Below are 18103 nucleotides of genomic sequence, written 5' to 3'. Positions count from 1 at the left end.
AGGCTGGACCTGTCAGAGTGGAGGAGGGAGAGATGCAGTATAGGAGGGAGAGATGCAGTGCAGGAGGGAGAGATGCAGTGTAGGAGGCTTCGCTTGATTTTAGTCTTCCGGAAAAGGAATGTTGGATGATTCTGAGTAATTGGCGTATGCTGCTGGTTCGAGCGGGGCATGTGACGAAGGCTCGGTTGTATTCCTATAACAATGGGATCATTCTGGAACGCCACTCTTGTATTGATAAAACTGCGTGACGATTGGTCTACCTCCTGTAACATTCATTTAACAGTTAGTGTTTCGTCACGGTTTAGTCGGGGATACGCATAACAGTGGGTCTACCTTCTCCTCTTCTCTAGTCGTTTTTATTAAATCTCTTTTTATTCTTCTTTAGTGTTTTTTATTCAGTGGGCCATTTGGAATTATGCTTTATTACTTTTAACTGTGTAACTACTTTTTTTCTGAAGGAGTGTTTGAACACTTGTGTGTAGTCAGATTATCTAACCAGAAGCTCTTTCTTATTGTGACACTTACAAACTCACACCTGACTAGGATATAGTGGGCATGCCACCCGATTGTATATATATCTGGAACTCTTACATTTCCGGGGAGGTGGGCAGCCGGGCTGGTCTTTGCCCCCGTTGATGTAGTAGTCAATGTGTCCCACTGGAATCCGGATTCCAAAGTCTGTAAAAGAAAGAAGTGTGCATGAGACTTCTACTTCCTCCACAGGAACCAAGGGGTGGGCTTCTGAAAAGATCTACATTCGCCCCCCTCAAAGACCCAAGAGACAGAGCGGCTCCCCGAGAAACACCACGGTGCAAGCTGTGTACAGCCCAATCCTTCAAGATGGCGCCCAAGTCCCACGCGCATGAGCTCACTGGGCCTCGAGCAAGCACCTCTGCTCCATGCAACAGTGTGCGACAGACATGGGGAGGGCAGGAGGCAGATGGTCAGAGAGAGGCCACGAGAACTAAACAGCGAGACAGGTGAAGCAGAGGGGAGAAGGGAGCTAGAGACACAGTTGAGGTAGAGAGGCAGCTGAGGTAGAGAGGCCGGTGAGACAGAGGGAGAAATGAGGTAGAGACACAGATGAGGCAGAGAGAGGCAGGTGAGGTATAATGACAGGTAAAGCAGAGGGAGAAGGGAGCTAGAGACACAGATGAGGCAGAGAGACAGGTGAGGTAGGGACACAGATGAGGTAGAGAGACAGCTGAGGCAGAGAGACGTGTGAGGTAGAGTTACAAGTGAAGCAGAGGGAGAAGGGAGGTAGAGACACAGATGAGGCAGAGAGACAGGTCAGGTAGAGTGACAGGTGAAGCAGAGGGAGAAGGGAGCTAGAGACACAGATGAGGTAGAGAGACAGCTGAGGTAGAGAGACAAGTGAGGCAGAGGGAGAAATGAGGTAGAGACACAGATGAGGCAGAGAGACAGGTGAGGTAGACTGACAGATGAAGCAGAGAGAGAAGGGAGGTAGAGACACAGTTGAAACAGAGACAGCTGTGGTAGAGAGACAGGTGAGGCAGAGGGAAATAGAGGAACAATTGACGTAGAGATACAGGTGAGGTAGGGAGATACGTGAGGTAGGGAGACAGGTGAGGTAGAGAGAAAGATGTATCAGAGGGAGGAGGGAGGTAGAGACAATTGAGGTAGAGATACAGGTGAGGTAGGGAGATGGGTGAGGTAGGGAGACACATGAGTAGAGAGAAAGGCGAAACAGAGGGAGTTGGGAGGTAAGGAGACAAGTGAGGTAGAGAGACAGATGTCGTAGGGAGACAGGTGAGGTAGAGAGACAGATGAGGCAAAGAGACAGATAAGGCAGAGAGGCAGGTGAGGCAGAGAGGCAGGTGAGGCAGAGAGGCAGGTGAGGCAGAGAGACTTGGGCACAAGGTCGACTGCCTGTGTGAGGGTGGGCACAAGTTCTGATTTCAGGTGTTTCTGGTGTGAGGGTGGGTACACGGTCTGACTCCTAGTGTTTTAGGTATGAGGGTGGGCACAAGGCCTGACTGCCTGTGTGAGGTTGCGGGTGGGCAGATGGGGGGATCTGAAGCCTTCCTATGGTCTGGAGAGAGCTGTAGAGAGAGGAGGCCTTTAGGGAAGCAGGTAATCTGCACCCTCCAGGGTGATGCCCTGGCCAAGGGCGCGCCTGTGACGGGTACCCTTAGCTGGGGCAGGAGCTGGGGGGATCCCAGGAGTCAGAGAGATCCCAGGGTGTGATCCCTGGGGGCAGCCTAGTGCCGCTGGACCGGTGACCCCCACCATATCCAGAGTGGACGCAGCCCCTCCTGGTGACCCCCAGCCTGTCCGGAGTGGACGCAGCCCCTCCTGGTGACCCCCAGCCTGTCCAGAGTGGACGCAGCCCCTCCTGATGACCACCAGCCTGACCAGAGTGGACACAGCCCCTCCTGGTGACCCCCAGCCTATCTGGAGTGGATGCAGCCCCTCCTGGCGACCCCCAGCCTGTCTAGAATGGAAGCAGCCCCTCCCGGTGAGTCCCAGAGACCAGCATGGATGCCCTGGGTGAGCTCAGTTGGGGCAGGAGCTGAGGGGGATCCCAGGAGTCAGAGAGATCCCGATGTGAGATCCCTGGGGGCAGCCTAGTGCCGCTGGTCCTGGGGTGATCTCTCTCCTTCATGCTCCGCTAAGAGTGGCAGAGGATGAAGAGTTCCCTCGCAGTGACCAAAAGGCCGGCACTGCTTGTCCTACAAGGCTGCTCTCACTGCCCTGGTTACTGAGGGTCCCAGAGCTCAGAGAGGTGCTGTGGCTGGGGGTGAAGGTGGTCCAGGGAGGCAGCCCATCCCAGGGGAGCAGGTGGCACCTTGTGGTTGGGTGGATCCATGTGTCTGTATCCCTGAGAGAGGGTGTGAGAGCTCACGTCGTACACTGAGGCCCCGGAAGGCAGGTGGACAGGCGAAAACACTGGACTCTGTCAGCGCCTAGATGCACTCAATGGTGGCAAGTAGCGCTCTACAAATCTACTGATTGATTGATTGATTGTGCCTACAGGTTGTAATATTCTAAATGAAGGGGCGCTGAGGCACTTTTTTTGCAACCGCCAACGCGTTTCATCCACAATCGGACTTCTTCAGGTCTCACAGTATATGCTTGGTGCGTTTTCGCTTGACCAGTGCCAATGTATTAGACCAGTTGATTTGAAAAACATATATCTGGACAGTGAAATTATGTCACCTCAGAGATTTTCAATAATAAACGTGTGTCAGTGAATAAATGCACCCGTCTCCGCACGATTGTCCAGCGTGAAAAAATGCACACTTTTTCAAGCCGGACGATCGTGCGGAGACGGGTGCATTTATTCACTGACACATTTATTATTGAAAATCTCTGAGGTGACATAATTTCACTGTCCGGATATATGTTTTTTCAAATCAACTGGTCTAATACATTGGCAATGGTCTAGCGAAAATGCACCAAGCATATACTGGGAGCCCTGAAGAAGTCCGATTGTGGACGAAACATGTTGGCGGTTGCAAAAAAAAAGCTTTTTAAAAGTAAAATTAATAAAGGAGGAAGTTGAATATTACAAGATAACATCGACTCTTCTTTGGGAAAACAGTTTTGTCATAAGTCTACTTTACTGTGTATTTTACACGTTTGATATTTATAAGTGCGCTGGGCTGTCTTTCTGTTGTATGGTTTTGGGGAGACCGGGTGGGTCACTTCTGGTCTCTCCATTTTGGGACCTAGGGGATTGTGTCTCAAGCCCTTTTTGCACCTTTTTTTCTGGTTAAAAAATAGGGACGTTAAGACTGGTGCGGGCATCTATGCTTTGATCCCCAACTGTGTATAGCGCTGAGGCACTTAGTGCTGTTTCTATGGTCCCTTGGGGAAAGGAGACGCGCCGTCATGTAGTTCCTCGAGTGATAAAGAAGAGATGCAGGCACTTCCTATTGTTGGGAAGGGTTACAGGACATGTGAACAGCTGGTCTGCCAATACCAACGTTGGGGCTCTATAACACACGTCTGCTACGCCAGCACCAGCAGAGCTCCTCCTGGCCCTTTCCTCCTAGGGCCAGGAAGTAATGCCCTGCCTCTACCGGTCATTCAACCTAGGGGGTTTCCAGGCGCTGCACTGTGATGTGTCCAGCACACAAGATGGCAGCCGTGCACACGTGCCCTTAGCACACCACGTTTTAACTGCCACAAACGAGCTGCTCTTGATAATGTTCAAGTAGTCAGAACTAAAGCTTCGTTCCCAGTTGTTGCACAGCATGAACTGCTAAAGTGCCTGGAAGTATTACAGGGAGTCAAGGACTGACCTACCAGCCTCTGCCCACATCGGATGAAGGCCTCTGAGACTCTTCTTCTGTGGCCTCTGCTTTGGCGCCACACGCTTTTATTCACCAAGGTCCTTGGCGACGGCTGGGTCCCATTCCCGCCAAGGATGGTGGCCCTGCTGGCTACCAAAAGTATGAAGGGAGGTGTCGGTAGACAAGGGTAGCGACCCCCCCTGCTAGGATACTCCCACCAGACCTGGAGAATTCCCATGAATTGGGAAATTGGGGATAAACCCCCAATACCCTTCTCTATGATCCACTTGTGCTTGGCCGCCATCTTTGATGTGTTTGACAATCTTCATCATTTTACGGGGAAGGAGAATCATCAAAGGACGGAAGGAGCTTATATTCCACCCACATAGAGCCAGGTAGCACTGGGGAGACCTCTAGGCGCCCTGCACTTGCCTAGTGCTTGGAAGCAATTTTCCCTCACCTTTATCAAGGACACAGAGCCGTTTGTAGCGGTCTAGTTGTTTCACCTTAAGTTACGTGGGACCGTTACCCGGAAGTGAATACACACAATGTATCACCTTAGAACCAGGCTTGGCGAGAAGGTTTAAATAAACGGACCGGGGTCGCTCGGGACTTCCGGTCCACCTGAGTGCTCTAGCCACCGTGTCTGTCTGCAATTATTACAAGCGCGTAAGCCCGCACCAAGTCCGGTCCTTACACTGGAGATGTAGGATCGGATCCATGTGAAGTTTATGTTTTACAGCCAGAAGAACAGTTTGTACCCTCTGGACTGCTCACGTGCTGATGTCTAAAGTGAATTGTGACTGGCATCGTGTGGCTCGAAGAAACCTGATCGTACCAGCATAGTGAGGTGCGATTGCGAAGAAAACCAAGAAAGTTAAGGCACCGCCTGCTCTGCGCACCTGCTAAAAAGTTAATTATACTCGTGAAGCAATTAGTGTGGTAGCGTTTTGAGGAAGACACAGAAAAGCCCGCGCTGAGATCCGAAGTGTGCGCATGCGTAGACAGAGTCAGCAGTGCCTGACTAGAGATTCCAAAACACTGAGGCGCCCGAAGAAAGCGCGCAAAATTGACAGTTTGTCTAACGGCAACAGGCAAATATATACGAGCACTAAGCAAGCATTAGCTAACAAGCAAGCACTGGTGCCATTAATTCTCTGCGAACTAGAACGGCCACATTGTAAGACAAACAAACAGTAACAAACGAACAAGCATTAGCAAAACCAATTATCTCTGAACTCAAGCAAATGAATATATGACAAACAAGCATTGGCAAACAAATAAGCATTGGCAAAACTTATTATCTCTGGTCTAAAGCAAATGAATATATGACAAACAAGCATTGGCAAGCAAACAAGCATTGGCAAAACCAATTATCTTTGAACTCAAGCAATTGAATGTATGACAAACCACCATTGGCAAGCAAACAAGCATTAGCAAAAACCAATTATCCGAGCATTGGAAAACAAACAAGCATTGGCAAAACCAATTGTCGATTGAACTCAAGCAATTGAATGGATGACAAACAAGCATTGACAAGCAAACAATCATTAGCAAAACGAATTATCCGAGCATAGGAAAACAAACAAGCCTTGGCAAAACCAATTGTATATGAACGCAAGTAAATGAATGCATGACAAACAAGCATTGACAAAACAAACAAGGCTTAGTAAAAACAATTATCCATATTTTGGCAAATAAACAAGCATTGGTGAAACCAATCTCACGTGCTAAATCACCATGACTGAACAAGCTACATCTACCACCGCTCCACATCCTGCCACTCTGGCAGTCGCACCCGCACATGCCCATTCACCGGTCAGTGCACTCCCGCAGTTCAGTGAATTATTTGACCCTGCCACTGCGTCACCAAGGTGGAACAATTGGATTGGCCCTTTTATATAACTACTTTATTGCAACGAGGGAGACAGATGGTGCCATAAAAAGATCACTATTACTACATTTTGCAGGTGACAAGATATACAAACTGTTTGCACATCTACCAAACACTGAAGAATCAACTGACTATGAAGCGGCAGTCCGGGCACTTAACGCACATGTTGACCCTCGTTTTGGATTACCACAAACCCGTCAAAGAGAAGGAGAATCTATGGACATGTGTTATGCCAGTCTCAGAGAATTGGCCAGCACTTGTACAGAGGATGATCAAGACTAGGAGGTGTGAGCACAGGCCATTCAAAATGCTGCAACAAAACCCTGGAGACCCTCATTCTCTGACAACCACATATACCTCTGGAAGATATTTTAATCCTAGCACGATCTCATGAACTATCTGATGTCCGGGCTACAGCTATGGAAGCAGCACTTAACAAGCCAAATGAACCTGCGGCAATTGTCAAAACAGAGCGAGTTGACCCCATTCGCACCTCCACTAGTGGAAATAGAGGACGATGGCCCACTAGGAGACCACGACAGCCCCAATGTGGATATTGTGGAAGAGACGAACATCCACACCATGAATGTCCAGCGAAAGGCAAGATATGCTCTAAGTGTGTAATCCCCAATCACTTTTCAAGTGTGTGTCGAGGTGGCATGCGTAGCAGAGGAACTCCTGGGAGGAGACCCCCAGTACGGTCAGTGAAACATCTTTCGCTAGAAGATCCCAGTGAAGCAAGAATGTAGAAGACACCGATGACACAGAGACAACGCATCCAGGATTCATCCACAGAAGAGGAAGAGGAGTGTTACCTTGTCTCTTTCGTAAGTGACCTAAAGCGGCGAAGGCGTCCCCAGCCAACATGTGCCATAGAAATCGCAGGATCTCCGGTTACGGCCCTCATCAACACTGGAGCATCAGTGAACGTAATGGGAAGCCAACATTACAAAAAGCTCAATCCAAGACCGCCGCTAGTACCATCCAAAGTGAGAATACTCACATATAGCAGTCAGAAACCACTACCTCTGAAGGGGAAAATGACAGTGCAAGTGAAGTCAGAAGACCGTGAAATAACCACAACATTTCATGTAGTTGACAGAGAAGCATATTTATTAGTGGGAAGCCATACAGCCGAAGATTTGAGTCTCATAATGTTTACCAATGCAGTCAAAATCGTACAAACCGAAGACATGTTGGACCTATTCCCGCAACTATTCAATGGATTAGGATGCATAAAATGACCACCAGTAAAACTACATATTGACACATCAGTACAACCAATTGCTCTGCGACAATGACGGATACCATTTCATTTGCGACCACTAGTATAGCAAGAAATACAGAAACTGGAACAACAAGGAGTGATTGAAAAAGTGACTGGACTGACTCCCTGGGTGTCACCTATGGTTATAGGTGAAAAGCCAAAGCAACCCAGCCAAATCAGGCTTTGCATTGATATGAGAATGCGAAATCAGGCAATACACAGGGAAAGACATCTGACACCCAAAGTTGATGACATACTTGTTGACCTTAATGGATCTCAGTGGTTTTGAAAACTAGATCTTAATGCTGGATATCACCAATTAAAACTAGCTGAAGAGAGACGGTATAACAACATTTTCAACACACTTAGTGCTTCGACGGTACAAAAGATTACATTTTGGAATATTTTCAGCCGCAGAAATATTTCAGAATACCATAGAGAAATCCTATCCGGTCTGCAAGGAGTACTTAATGTCAGTGATGACATTTTGATACATTCAGCCACCCTTGAAGAACATCATCGACGACTCCGGGCTACTCTCCAACGCCTACAGGATTATGGTGTCACACTCCACAAAGAAAAATTGAAATTTTTTAAGAAAAACTCACAAGATGATGGATGGAATGTTGCACATTGGCAAAACATTCACCCCCGCTCACACATCTGGGTTTAATCCATCGGTATTTTGCTCCCCACACCACCCCAGTTCAGACATCGCCATATGCAAATCAGTCTTGACCACCTGGTCTGAACTGCGGTGGTGGAGTGAGCTAAAGAATGATGATGGATTAAACCCAGATCAGTTGACTGGTGGTGAGTGCTTGCAATGTTCAACACTCTGTCCATCATCCCCTTTGGTTTTGCTTTGTTCTCCCCAAGTTGGCAGGGTATGCCCAGACGTGGGTCCCTTGCTCACTTTGCCACTGGATTCAAGCTAGCCTGGCTGATGATGGCTGATTAGCCAGAAACCTGTCCCAGGATGCTTGTTTCCGGTCCAGGGAAGACATGGCTTGGCAGTTCGGGCTGGACTGTACCCATGAGGCACAGGGTCAGACTGATTTGCATATGGCCATGTCTAAACTGCGGTGGCGGAGTGAGCTAAAGAATGATTATGGATTAAACCTAGCTCAGTTGACTGGTGGCGAGTGCTTGCAATGTTCAACACTCTGTCCATCATCATCTTTGGTTTTGCTTAATTTTTTAAAGAAAACCATTGAGTTCTTTGGATATGTCTTTAGCCAAGAAGGAGTAAAAGTTGACCCTAGAAAGTCTCAAGCCATCCAGCAGGCTCCAGCACCGACATCCGCCTCCGAAGTTCAGAGCTTCCTAGGTATGGCGACATATTGCGGAAGATTCATACCTAACCTGGCCACCATAGCTGTACCACTACGAAACTTAACAAAGAAATAATTTGTGTGGAAGTGGGGCCAAGAAGAAGAAAAAGCTTTTCATAAAGTAAAATCTGCCTTGCAAGCAAAGATGACAATGGTCTATTTTGACACAACCCGACAAACAGAACTGATAGTAGATGCCAGCCCAGTGGGATTAGGAGCCCTTCTGACCCAAGAAACAGCGCCAGGAATATGGGTCCCGCTAGCTTTTGCAAGCAAAACATTGACCGCGATGGAAACCAGATACTCACAAATAGAACAGGAAGCACTGGCGATAAAGTGGGCATGCAACCATTTTCACTTATACATCTCAGGACACCCGTTCCGTGTGATAACTGATCACCAGCCACTAATCCCGCTATTCAAAGGTACTGCTCCACACCCACCACCTCAGATAGAAAGATGGGTTACTCAACTTAAACATTATCAATTAGATCTAGTATATCGACCGGGTGCAAAGAACCCAGCAGACTTTTTGTCACGACACCTGGCGGAGCATACGAATCACAACTCTGAACTGGAGGAACAAACTGAAGACTTCATAACCATGATAACACAATGGGTTTTCCCAAAAGCCCTCACAATTTCAGAAATTGAGGCCCACACCAAAAGTGACATTGTGCTCAAGAGGTTAATAGATGCTCTAAATAAAGGAAAGTGGACAAACTTTCTCCATAATATCAATGGATGGAACGAAGCAGACAGAACCCGTTTAGGAAAGATGTGGAAAATACACGAAGAACTAAGCACAGCATCCAGTGGCGTCATACTAAGAGGGTCCCGCATTGTAATATCTCTAAGTCTCCAGAGACGTGCTACTTCTCTAGCACAAGAAGGACACCAAGGTACAAAAAAAATGAAATCCAGAATGTGAGAAAAGGTGTGGTTCCCAGTCCTAGAAGAAGCCGTAGATGAGCTGGTGTGCGAATGTCAAGAATGCCAAATCACTGGGAGTTCTGAATCACCAGCTCCTGTAGTAACCGAAGAACCAGCACAGTCACCTTGGTCACGGATAAGCTTAGATTTCGGAAGTTTTCCAGATGGTCGAACCACTGCAGTGCTCATCGACGGATATACAAAATATCCAGTCGTAGAGGTACTACCGTCAACTGTATTTAATCACTTACTACCGATGCTAGATAAGACCTTTGCTTTATTTGGGTTACTGCCCACCATCAGAAAAGATAATGGACCTCCCTTTCAAGGCAGCGAATTCAAAGAATATTTAACAAGACCGGGAATAAAACACCAGCGCATCACTCCTCAGTGGCCCCAAGCTAATGGGGAAGCAGAGCGATTGATGAGAAACCTTAACAAAGTTCTACGGATCGCTATAGCCGAGCCACCAGACCCAGAAGTAGCCCTACAGAAATTTCTACTGGAGTACCGTAGTACTCCTCATTGCACCACTCTAAGGTCACCGTGGTCAGGACAACGACGAGACACTATCCCAGCAGCTGAGAATTAGGAACCAGAGCCAGATCATCCTGAGGAGACACAAACCCATAGGCTAGCAACCAATCAAAAAGTCAGTTGGCCACGAAAAGCACAACCACGGCTGTTGATACCTGGATGTAAAGTTCTAGTGAGGAATCGGTGGAGCAGAGGAAAATTCTGCACCTTCTATGAACCGGGTCTGTGGACTATCAAAGCAATCAAAGGGACTGCCGTGACCGCGGAAAAGAATGGAGAAATAATCACTCGAAATATATCATGGTTCAAAGAGATAACCACTCCGAAGCACAGAAGAGATCAGACCGAAGTACCCAACAACAATGAACAAGAATGGGTGACTGATGAACTGTATCCTGCAGAAACCCGCGCAACTAGTCCCGCAGTCTCTGAATCTTTAGCTGTCACCGGATCAGGGTCTTTACCCAATGCAAGAGAAGCAACCACGCAAGGAGCCAGCACGTCTGTTCGTCAACGTCATTAAGATTTCAGGCCAAACCCAAAGCCGAGCCAAAGACTTGTCGATTTTGCATGTTAATTTTTTTGTTGATTTATTTATTTATCTAGTTATCTATTCATCTATTTATTCACTTACTTATTTATTCCACCTTTTTTAAAAAAAAGAACTGATTTGGGATGGGATGTAGCGATCTAGTTGTTTCACCTTAAGTTACGTGGGACCGTTACCGGGAAGTGAATACACACAATGTATCACCTTCAAGCCAGGCTTGGCGAGAAGGTTTAAATAAATGGACCGGAGTCGCTCTGGACTTCCGGTCCACCTGAGTGCTCTAGCCACTGTGTCTGTCTGCAATTATTAGAAGCGCGTAAGCCTGCACCAAGTCTGGTCCTTACACTGGTGTCAACGAACTGTCATCCAGGTACTGAAATGGTCAAGTCATCCAGGTGGGGCATCAGAGCCCGTAGGGGTTTGCTTTTTTTGCAAAAGAATTTATGTCCAAAAATTCACATTTGTTGAAGTAGAGCTAAGGCCACCCACCTCTGTGCTGCTCTCCCTCTAGTGGAGAATCAACAGGCCGCGGGCCTTCACGACACCCATGGTCCTGTCCAGTGCCAGACCGTGGCCACGACAGACTCTTATGGGTGGGAACAACTACATTTCGGCTCAAATGGGTGGGTAAAGTCAAAAGCCTTAAGGTGATCACAGGAAAGGAAGGGCGAGCCGGGTGGTCCCAGAATATAGTTCACATGGGATATTAAAAGATTTTTACAGCTCTTAACAAGGAAATTAAATGGTATAATGAACTTTGCTAAGGTGAGTGTAAAGTTTGGAGGGGAGGGAAGCCCGGGTCCTTACCCCGGGGGTCCTTCCGCACCCTAACTCTATTAAGGCGGCAGGAGAGACCCCTTCTGCCTTTTATCTTGATAGAATTGGGGAACCCCCTGCTTATGTTCATGGTGTCATGATGTCCACAAGGTCAGACATCAAGGGACATGCCTTGCATCATGAGCCCTGCCCTGTACCCCCTCTTCACTGGAGTGGGGTCCAGGGGTTCAGAACAGCTGTTTTTTCTGTAGACAAGGCCTTTGGTCAGGGTGAGACCCCCTCGCTTCTATGCACCCCTGAATGATTTCACAGCAGCAGAGAGAGTCTGAACCACATTACAATGATCTCCAGAGGATTACTATTGTCACAATATACCTCAATGTTAAATATTGAAGCTCCCCTTGCCTAGCCACAGGGCAAACAGGTGCAAATGTTACGATATGTTTGCTCTTTACAAATATGGATTATTTATTTAAAATTAAATGAATATTTCACATTACTGTCAGCATCGGTGTGGATGGCTTCCACAAACAGGGCGTCCCCAGGGTCCAGGCGCTCCTCGGTGCTCGCCTTTGTGAACTTGTACGCCGCCGGGTCCAGCCCTGGAACAGAAGAGACAGGGAGTCACCGTACACGTACAGGCCAGTACTGCCTGGGAGTAAACCCCTTGGTGCTGCAGTGCAAGCCTGACCAACAGTGGCCGTTTCATAACACGTGTCATGCAATGTCTTAGAATTCTGTAAGAACTAACCTGGCTGTCAGTTCCATCTGTACACCTGTCACTGCAGCTTTGATAAGAAAAGCCGGTAGATTCATCAAGAATTATTCCTATCATGAACTTTCAAAAGGTATACACCAACAATCATTTACTGTACACTGTCACTCATCTCCTGTATGCCGTCACTCACTTCCTTCACACCATCATTCATTTCCTGTACGCTATCACTCACTTCCCTCCCACCATCATTTATTTACTGTATGCTATCACTCACTTTCTTCACACCATCATTCATTTCCTAAAATTTTAGAACCTGTCTATCCAATATTGTAGCTTGGATGACCTCGAACACATTAAAATTAAATACGGACAAAACGGAGGTGCTGTTTTTCAACCAAACTATTCCCTTGACACCCACCATTTGGTGGCGAGCGGAGCTTAACCCACCGCCCTCCCCGGTAAAAACAGCACGTAACCTTGGAGTCCAATTCGATAACGGATTATCTTTCAAAACCCAGATTCAGAAAGTCACTTCCTCGTGTTTCGGCAAACTCCGTATGTTAAAAAAATCTCCCCCTTCCTCCCCACTGAGTCTCTAAGAACAGTGACGCATGCCTTAATCACTTCGCACCTAGACTATGCGAACAGTCTGTATGTGGGATTGCCTGCCTGCCTACTTCACAGGCTACAGATCGTGCAGAACGCCGCAGCCAGGCTGATCTGTAAAGTCCCCTACCGCCATTCCATCTCACCCCACCTGAAAAAGTTGCATTGGCTTCCCATCACTGCTCGTATCAAATTCAAGGCCCTCGTACTATTTTTTAGGGCGTTGAATGGAAATGGCCCCAGATACCTTAGACACAGACTAAAATCAGTAAAATCAGCTCTCAACCTCAGATCTAACCACCTCCGGCTCCTACTCCCACCTAGATTCCGACTTGCAAGGAAGGGGGGCAGAGCTTTTTCAGTGGTGGTTTCCAAACTCTGGAACTCTCTTCCCATCAGCCTCCGTCTTATGGACACTGAATCTCAATTCAGGATCCAATTAAAGACCTTTTTATTCGCTGGATATTAATTTCTCTCCCCTACTGCCTGCAATCCTTAGCGCCGGGACACCCCCGTTGGGGGTACCTGTGCGCTTAATAAATGTCAATTATAATAATAATAATAATAATAATTTCCTGTACGCTATCACTCACTTCCTTCACACCATCATTCATTTCCTGTATGCTATCACTCACTTCCTTCACACCATCATTAAGTTCCTGTATGCTTTCACTCACTTCCTTCACACCATTATTCATTTCCTGTACGCTATCACTCACTTCCTTCACACCATCATTCATTTCCTGTATGCTATCACTCACTTCCTGTACACTATCATTAATTTCCTGTATGTTATCACTCATTTCCTGTACGTCGTCACTCGTTTCCTATACGCCCTCACTCACTACCTTCACATTATCATTCAATACCTGTATGCTATCACTCACTTCCTGTACGCTATCACTCACTTCCTGTATGCTATCACTCACTTTCTTTACGCTATCACTCATGTCCTGTACGCTATCACTCATTTCCTGTACGTCGTCACTCGTTTCCTATAGACCCTCACTCACTTCCTTCACATTATCATTCAATTCCTGTATGCTATTACTCACTTCCTGTACGCTATCACTCACTTCCTGTACGCTATCACTCATTTCCTGTACGCTATCACTCATTTTCTGTACATCGTCACTCGTTTCCTATACACCCTCACTCACTTCCTTCACATTATCATTCAATTCCTGTATGCTATCACTACACCACCTGCCAGCCTTACTACCCACCACCTGCCTCTTCTGGGTTTCAGGGTGTATAAGAGAGGTATCACGCCGGAAGAAGGCTCCCGCCTATGGTTGAACACACAACCTAGTTAGAGGCTTCCATTCTTCATGACCCTGTAAAAGGTTGTTATTCAGAGGACTGCTCAGATGGTTTTTGGTAACTCACCAAAAGGGCTGGGTGAGGAAGTTTTGATTCTTTGAGAATTTATTAGTTCCTAGAATATCTAATTTGTTGGTTAGATGATGTAGTAAGCTGGCTCTGTATGTACTTTACCAAAGTATGATATCGTGTGCAGAGAGTCCAGTGGACCCGCAGAGGATTTACAGAGGCTCAAGTAGACAATACTAATGCGCTCTTTCGTGGTAGTGTGGGCGAGCAGTTAAGCCTATCGGAGGCTGTGTTAAGCATTCGTTGTACACGCCCAGACAAGAAATTATTACTCACAATTGAAGACTGAATCCAAGAGCAATTATTTTCTATCAAAAAGATGACTTTGTCTCTTTTATTTCTAGAACCAAAGGAAACTCAGTTGCAGGTAAGTACCAGTTTTAAAATATCAATGGCAAGTTATGATGGAGAACCTCACATGTGAGGCATCAGGTCCAAGAATGGATCTTTGGTCCTAAGAAAACCACTTCAGGATCTTTGAAGTGACAGGACTCATCTGTTCAGATTGCTGCATGCAGGCGAGCTCTAGAGGTGGAAGGCTTGATTTGATGATTCTTGCGGGCAGAGAAATTCCATGGGCGAGTTGGGAAAGACCTTCTGACTATCCTAGGGTCTTATAATCTAATGGTCGGATCAAGTACTTGGAGTTGGGATGGCTCTGTAACTGTCATTGTGCATCTTTGGCTATGCATCTTATGTGATCCTGCATAGAGATTGTGCTGAATTTACAATAATCTGCCTTGTTCCAAGAGGATATCTGTTCAAAACCAATTTATTTGCAGGGCACATTTGTTTTTAGGAGTTCAAAGCAAGACACCTGTTTTGTTAGGATTTACTTTAAAAAGTGGCTGGTGAGCTAAGATTGAGCAAGGCTCAGTTTCAATGCATCAGGGTCCTGCATGGAGTGGATTTCCAGATGGCGCTGCGTGTCTTTAGCGTTCTGATGGGCATTCTGACCGACCTCTGAATTTTTCATTTAGGGGTTCTGCATAAAGCTTTAAATTGTGGGGTCCAGAATGGAACCTTGAGAGTCTCCCTGTAGAGAGAGGGTGATGAACAAGACACGTGCTCCCCACTCTTACCGTGTTATCCTGGTCCGTCAGATAGATAGGGTCAGAGCGAGTTTCAGACAGCGCCAGTGAGCCACGTCCTGTTTTGTATGGTATTTTGGAGGGTCGCATATGTCCCTTTCCATCCCTGGCTGCGGTGAGGTCCACAGAAACAAAGGGAACCGGCTTCTTCTTTCCCTATGATCTTCAAGGCATCAGAAAGCACCTTGAGCGTAGATCTTTCCGTGCTGTCGCCTTTCCTGAAGTCTGATTGGTTTGAAGCTGGGTCATCGCTTCCTTTGATATGTCCTCACGGTTGATTCATAATCTTTTCTGGTGTTTTGCTCACGGGGGAAGCACCGTCACCGGTCTGAAGTTGTTGACCTGATCAATGCCCACTCATGGTTTCTTAAGAACAGCTTGTGTTGGATTGTTTTCATCAGCTGGAGAGTCGCCCATACTCAAGAGAACAGCTGATAATCTGTTGTCACAGGGGTGAAACATGGGTCACTATAAATTTGGTTAAGGAGGAAGGCGTTATGTGAAGATGGGTGCGTGGTTCGGGAAAAAACGTTTACAACAATGTCATTACATCGCAGTACTATTACAACGCAGTCGTTCCAACGACCACCTTGTTAGTACGCAATACATTTACAATGCAAGTCATCACAACGACTTGCTGTAGGGGGCGCTGAGGTATTGGAAATTAATTCCAACACCTTCCCTACTGTTGCGGAAACTGGAGTAAGAATAGTAAATAATACTATTCCTAAGTCCAGCGCACCCCCTACTGCAAATCGTTGTAATGTCTAGCAATGTAAATGCATCGCATAGTAACAACGCAGTCGTAACGACGCGTTGTAAAAGCACGTGATGTAATAGGTCGCGTTGTAATTTACTATATTCACGTTGTTCTTTGTATCTTTGTTAGAGATTCCTCACATATAGGTTCAAATGTTTCCTACGGTCAGAGTTATGGTTTTTTCACATTTCGCCAATACTGGAGCCAATTTATCTAGTGTTTTTTGAAGCTGCGATTCAAACAAGCAAATGTTCTCCTTGTAGTTTAGGAAACATTACTGTGAGAGAGAGTTTGAGAGTATCTGCCTAGCGGGAACATTATATAAAGTAAGAAGCAAATTGAGGGGCTTATTAACAAGAAAGTGCCGCAGCGAGGTAACTCAAGCCCTTTGGCTGCACCCCGCTGTGGAACTTCAAAAACACATGGATACGGTATATTTACAACAATATGATGCATCCCTGTGCGTTCCCCTGCGCTGGTGCACAGTCGGCTGCCATGCACCATGCAGCCACCCTTGCAACATGGTGCCAGGGTGCCTGCGCTGCAGGGACATTGCTTCTGTGCAGGAAGGGGCACCTTCCTGCACTAAAACAATACTAACAAAATAAAAAGAGTTGATTTCCTCTTCATATGTATGCTGCAGTAGGCAGCACCCCTAGAAGGAGGAAATGTAAACATTTCTCCTTGTTGCGCCTCGCTACACCTCCTCTGCAGTGGCGTAGCACTCTGATGTATTTCCAGTAAAGTTACACAACAGCGTAAGGTTACCTATGTGAATTGGGCCCAAAATGTATTTGGATGAGATGGTCTCACCCATGTAATGTGGCAGCTTCATCAAGGACCATCCAATCCCACCCCGTGAAGATGATGCCACCAGGGTAGACTCAACCTTAAAGTGGGGTAACAGAGACAGTAAGAAGGGGGGCCGACACCCTCCCTGAATAACCTCACCGCACACATTGTGCTTATTAGTAGACTGGGGGATGTTTGGCGACTAAACCTCCTCTGCTCTCCAGGTGTTAGTCCCAGTTCAGGTGTCCACTCCTGGTCTTCCGCTGACGTGGCAGGTCAGGCAGCAGAACCGGCTAAACCCAGATGTGCAGGATATGTTTTCAACGGGCCCAAAATGTCCAAAGGATCTGGACACTGTAGTTAAATAGATCTTTATAGTTCAGCCAGTGGCGTAACGAAACCTGAGGCCCCCCTCCCCTGCAAAGTACGTATTAGGGGCCCCTGAGGCTCTGGACCCAGTCAGGAGCTCTCCGCTGCAACCCATGCTCAGTGCGGGAGGGATTCCCATGGAGCTAAGGCCCCCCACTGTGGGGACTGCTGGGCTCTTGTCAGGCTGGTGAGTTCAACTCCTCCATTGCAAGTAGTAGTGATGCATCACACCATTACGGTTCGTCCATGAGCTGGTGCTTTGGGCGCGGGGAGGCTTCCTTGGGTTCAGATGGAGACCTAAGAAAGAAGCCTTTATTTATTAGTCCAGAAGCATTTGCGGTGTGTTAAAGTACAAACTGTCTTGGCCACTTCCTTTGTCAAAGTGCTAATGCTTTTTAAGATGGAGAGCAGTGTTTACTGTCCCTGCCTTTGGATGCATGCCTAGGATGGTTTGTGATTGTACCTAGTGACGCACTGATGCTCTTACTGGACACTGGTGAAAGCGGAAGGCCACCGTGTTCCGAGTTTTCTATCACACACATAAAGATTGGACAAGAGGATGCATTTTGCGCTAAGAAATATCACTAAATGCAACAGATGATGAACAGCGAGCCCCAGCAGCCGGCCGCACTCTCCAAATGTGCACTTGGGTAGGATTCGTCACCCAACTTACTCCGGCGCTGATCGCAAGTTTCTAGCGTAAAATTTACCCTTGCATCCAGAATGAACACAAGCATGCATTTTGAAGAATACTGCGCTAAATGCAACATAACATAAACAACAGCACAAGCAGCCGCTTGCAATCACTGAATGTGCACTCGCTG

At 47.0% G+C, this 18103-nt stretch overlaps 1 protein-coding gene across 1 annotated transcript in view; it reads right to left on the bottom strand.

Annotated features, from left to right (window-relative positions):
• PLA1A (phospholipase A1 member A) overlaps nucleotides 1-18103 on the bottom strand; it is a 152291-nt gene that overhangs the window by 55060 nt on the left and 79128 nt on the right. Inside the window, exons 6-7 of the mRNA XM_086935846.1 lie at nucleotides 12052-12153; nucleotides 592-678 (exon numbers count right to left, since the gene is read on the bottom strand). Coding sequence (XP_086791972.1) covers nucleotides 592-678; nucleotides 12052-12153 — 189 coding nt within the window. The remainder of the gene's footprint in view (nucleotides 1-591; nucleotides 679-12051; nucleotides 12154-18103) is intronic.

Source organism: Lissotriton vulgaris, chromosome 8 (genome assembly GCF_964263255.1).
Source record: "Lissotriton vulgaris chromosome 8, aLisVul1.2, whole genome shotgun sequence".
NCBI classification, from domain to species: Eukaryota; Metazoa; Chordata; class Amphibia; order Caudata; family Salamandridae; genus Lissotriton; species Lissotriton vulgaris.
The sequence above is the reverse complement of the archived record's forward strand: the minus strand, read 5'-3'. Positions and strand labels throughout refer to the sequence as shown.